This window comes from Lactuca sativa, chromosome 3 (genome assembly GCF_002870075.4).
Source record: "Lactuca sativa cultivar Salinas chromosome 3, Lsat_Salinas_v11, whole genome shotgun sequence".
NCBI lineage: Eukaryota > Viridiplantae > Streptophyta > Magnoliopsida > Asterales > Asteraceae > Lactuca > Lactuca sativa.
The window spans coordinates 275,524,347-275,529,670 of NC_056625.2; the positions used below are offsets into that span (position 1 = coordinate 275,524,347).

Sequence of the window (5,324 nt, forward strand, 5' to 3'; positions counted from 1 at the left end):
TATTCCTGCGTTCGAGAAGAGGCAGAATGATCATGATGCTGCAATACAAGAGACCAGGAGTATACTTAGGAATCAACAAGCATTTATACTTAACATTGAGAAACAGCTCGGGCAACTAGCACATCAAGTGAATGAGAGAAGACCGGGTGAACTTCCAAGTAAAACCGAGAATAATCCGAGAATGGAGAATGTGAATGCTATAACATCTAGTTATAGGGAAATTTTCACTCCTCTGACCCCTGCATAGAAGGTCTCAACTAAGGTGCAAGCAGAAATGATAGAAGAGTCAAGTTCAGCTAAACCCGACCCGACTCGCCGAGTCCCTCTAATGGACTTGACGAGTCCATGCCCTGATGACAAATCTGCTGTTTCCTTAAAGCCTTACAGGCCTCCTTTGCCATTTCCAACTCGATCCATACCTGATGAAAAGGTCATAGCGTACAGAGCTTTCATGGAACATGTTAAAGCCTTTCAAGTCAACATTCCATTTGTGGAAACGATGCTTCAAACACCCAAATACTTAAACTTGCTTAAGGGTCTCTTTGTTGCTAGAAAAGATATGGCAGAAGTCGCGGAATTAGTATTGAATGAACTACAAGAAAAGAAGGGCGATTCGGGAAGCATCTCGATTCCTTGCCAATTTGGGAATATACTTGCTACTCAAGCATTGACCGATTCGGGTGCAAGTATTAACTTAATGCCTTTTTCTTTCTTGAAGAAGCTGAATTTACCGGAGCCGAGGTTTATTAATATGAAGATCCATTTGGCGGACAAGACAATAATTCGTCCAAGAGGTGTTTGTGAAGATCTTCTCATAAAAGTGGACAAATTTGTATTCCCCGTGGACTTTGTAGTGCTTGACATGGAAGAAGACCCCAAAATTCCAATTATTTTGGGGAGACCATTTTTGAATACCGCATGCACATTGATAGATGTATGCGAGTCCACACTAACATTGAGGGTAGGAGATGAGTCAGCTATGTTCAAAGCTATACCAGAGATTAAGCAAGAAGAAACAAGAAAAGAAGAAGTTTCCTCCATTGATTTGGATGATGAAATACTCCAAAAAGAACTTGCACTCCTACAAGAAGAAGACCCAAGTAAATTTCTACTATCTTCTGGAGGAAATGATGATGTTGAAAAAGACTTAGAGGAGATATAGAAGATGCTGAAGGGAACTGATTCAGAAAACACAGTGGATTGTGAGGAATTCGCACCGACTCGATGAGTCAAGCCGACGGACTCGACGAGTCCAGTCGAAAATCTCAGCAACTTGGATTATCTTGATCTGCTTGTTACCAGTCCCTTGCCTGATTTGGACATGAATATTTTTCCTAATTCTTTAGAAGATCAAGCAGCAGAAGGCTGAATTGTTAAAGCATATGGTGACTTCCAATACGTTCAGGTAGCTTGTCTCAATACAATGATGCAAGAAGATGAAGACATTCGAATCGACAAGGAGGCAAGTTTTGGGGAAGAGGAGAATGCAACGGTTAGGAAAGATGATATTGATAAACCATTCATTGAGCCACGTATAACCAAACCTCGAGCCCGAGTTTTGACCAATTATGAAGTAATGAAATTTAAAGAAGGAGAAGGACAAAAGGGGGTGAAGAAGAAGAAGGTGGGGAAAAGGAACATGCATGAAATTGAAGAAGATGCCACAAGGAAAAAGAGAGAAGAATTGAGACGGGCTTACAAGAGGAAGATACATGCCTATAAAACGAAGTATAAACCGCAAAAGATTAGATGTGCATTCCCGATGCAGGAAAATGAAGACACGTAGATGGGAAGGAGTCCAGCTAACGACTCCTTAAAAAGAAGCGCTTGGCGGGAGGCAACCCGTTATTAGAGTTTGCTTTCTTTTATCTTTCTCGTTTTAGTTTTTGTTTGATTTTCGTTTTTAGGATTTTATTTTTCTATTTTCATCTTCTAAATCATTAAACATGACTGCTTGAGAATGCGTATGGGCTCAGTGTGGGGTGGATTGAATTTTTTTATGAATAAATGACAAAATGATACAATTTTTGAATTGTTTGCAAGTGAATCGCCGAGTCTGACCCTGACTCGACGAGTCTATTCAGGTTCCAGATGAGTTTCAATTCGCGACCAGACTCGCCGAGTCTGACACTGACTCAACGAGTCGATTTTATTTACAGAAAAAAATTAATAATTATATTTTTACATCTGGTAAAATTAGGGTTTTTACCCTAATGTGCTCATATTCCATTCATACTCGCCGTGCGCCTACTCGTATTCTCTCTCAAGCACTCATCATGTCCTTCACTTTTTCTTCAAAATTTTCGAATTCCATCAACCAAAGTACTTAATTTCTTCAATAATTTTGTTAAAGTCATGATTTTAAGACGTTATAAAGTATCAATTTTATAGAACACCCGTTTTTGAAGTTTAGTGAATTTTTAGGGTTTTTGATTTTGGATTAATCGTGGTGTTTTGGATGGATATTCTTGCTCTAATACACCTTATGTACATCCCTAGACAAACCCTTGGAAAATTTTGAGTTTTTATGGGTGCATTGGAACTGACCCGTCGACTGACTCGCGCAGTTCATCAGACTCGCCGAGTCGTTCATGGACTCGATGAGTCCAGTCGAGAGCCCATAAATTTTTTTGTTTTAATGTGTTTCTGTGTCTTTTGGATTGTTTTGTTAATTGTTTTACATGAACCATGTTTTCAAGAGGACAAAGCTCTCGAGGAAGTCAAGGAGATTTCCCTTGGTTGGATTTTCCACAAATCAATTCAAATTCAACAAGAACCAAGTGGAAGAAGAAGCATGCGGAGCTCCAGAAAAAGGAGATATGTGCTCCCAATACAATTGATTGGGAATGGTTGGGGAGAGTCAGTTATGAAGAAGACTTGGCCCCTTATATCATCAAAACCTTTGTGCACAATGGAGTGTCCATTACATGTGATGGATGGAGTCGGGTCTTCCGTATTCAAGAGCCGATTTATCGTGTGTTGTGTCTGGAGTTCTTTTCCACAATACACTTCCAGGGTGTGGATGATTATTATAACCCCAGAAGTGTTACTTTTTGTCTTGGGGGCGAGCTTCGTCATTGTTCCATGGTCGAACTAGCTTGGAGATTGGGGATATATGACCAACAAGTGGTCAACACGGATACATTTCAAACATTTTTGGAGCATTGCCACAACGCATTTCCGGATGGGATCACAAGTTCAAGTTGGTGGAACACCATTGCTAATAAAGTTTATATTCTGAAGTCGGCTCAAGAAAGGAGCATACGATCGCCTACACACCGCCTTATTCACCGACTGATTTCAAATACCATTAACCAAAGGAAAGATGATGACAAGGTTTCTAACCTTGATGTTTTTTTTTCTTTGGAGCATCATTATGCCCAACACTTTTTGCAACATTCCATGGTGCATTGCTTCATACTTGGCGGAGGGAGCGGTCAAGGACCGCAAAACTTCAAGAATTAATGGTGGCATGTTCATGACACATTTAGCTCACTCTTATGGGCTAATGACTAGTGGTTCTTGGAACTTGCTGACGGAGATCCCGACATCTCCCTTTAATCCCATTCTTTTTCGCAGGGCACGCATTATTGAAGATTATGGGGAGGTCATTATGCTATCCCGCATGACGATCCGATGGTCGGGCCCGAGGCACCGGGAAGGAGGGTTAGATCAATACATGAGTGGGAAGTGGAGGAGGAACCGCTGGTGATTCCGGTGGACAATGACAAAGTACCAATGGATTAGTACAATGTCAAAATGAAGAGGCTCCACGACCAAATGGCGAGGGGTATTAATTTTAGCAACGAATCCCACGTGCAACTTTTTGACCATTTTCATATTCCACACATTGATGAGGGTAACTTCCCCTACATTCCTTCTTGGGACGAGATCATTAACGCAAGGCGGAGTGGAGCTGGTGGGAGCGGGGCGGTGCATGACCATGATGAGGAAGAAGAAGATGATTAGTTTCTTTTATGTCTTATTGAACAATTTTTATTTGTTTTTATTTTGTTTGGTGTGTTTTAAATTCTTAATTAGGACTTAAACTCTTATGTGCTTGATGATCTATTTGCCTTGGTCTATTTCAAAATTTGGTTTAGGAAATGCTTGCATAAGGAGTCTAGAGTATGTGAGAAAAACATGGAAATGAGTCAAGAAAGGTCGACGTATTGAGTCTAAGTGTCGAGTCCGGTCCGAAAGGGTTTATGAGTGAGCGTTTACTGGAGCTATGGGAAGTTTTGAAGTGCATTACAAGCTGGATTCAAGACAGAATTTCTTTATTTTTCACCCGGCGATGACTGGCCGAGTGCAATTAACCTACTCGACGAGTCTCAATACCTTTTCATGATTTCAATAATTTCGCGCTATTACTCGACGAGTCGTTTGCGTGACTCGACGAGTCCTTCATTTATCTACCACAAGGGCTGCTGATTTGATGCTGATAGCTACATCACTTGACCACTTATTCTTTGCAATCAATTCCTGGAGATTCTACAGTATTTTTCTTGCACATTTGGAGCTACCCACATGCGATTTGATGCCCAAGACATGGATAAGCTGTTCCCATGTCTAAACGTCGATTGAAGTAGGAGCTTAATAAAAGATGATCAGCCTAGCGACTGCTACCCTAGGGGAGTTTGTTCTAATTCCCTCTACATTTCTTGTTTTTATTTTTTCATGCATAACATGCAATGAGGACATTGCATAAATTAAGTGTGGGGTAGGGGTTGATGTCATCTTAGTAAATGTAGAATCCTCATGTCCTAATTTAGGTTACTTTTAAATTTTTGTATACAAAAAAATGTTGCTTAGGGCTTAATTTAGAAAATTTTGGTAAAATGAAATTAGGATTTCATGTTAGAGTTATGTTGATGATTGCATGAAAACTCAAATGTTTAGTTGAGCCTATATACGTTCTAGTGCATTTATGGCTTCCTTATTCCAGTGAAATCATGGGACAAAAACACGAGCTCACTTAGCCCGAAGGATGCAATATGTTTAGCATCGTGTACCAGAAATGTATCCAGGAAAATTATTATCCTTAACAAATAAAGGTTGAAGTTGAGCGCCCCTGCTTAAGCATGTAGGGTTTTGAGTGAAAAAAGTGAGGTACATATAAAAAAAAGATAGAATTACAAGAAAAGTTGTAAGAATTTTGGAGCAACTAAAGTGAAGATCAAAAGATCAAAATTCCAAGAGTTCAAAAATTGAAGATACCAAAAATCAAATCAAACAAGGTGGTGAATTCAAAGAAATCGAAGATCAAATTATCAAGGAAGTGAAGAATTCAAAACAGCTCCATAGTGGTATCATAAATTGTA

The 5,324-nt window shown here is 39.8% G+C and overlaps 1 protein-coding gene across 1 annotated transcript; it reads left to right on the forward strand.

Annotated features, from left to right (window-relative positions):
* The first annotated feature begins 328 nt into the window (after window positions 1-328).
* LOC111889546 (uncharacterized) lies at window positions 329-1,162 on the forward strand. The gene has a single exon (XM_023885692.1). The coding sequence runs from the start codon at window positions 329-331 to the stop codon at window positions 1,160-1,162; it is 834 nt and encodes a 277-aa protein (XP_023741460.1).
* The last annotated feature ends 4,162 nt before the right edge of the window (window positions 1,163-5,324 follow it).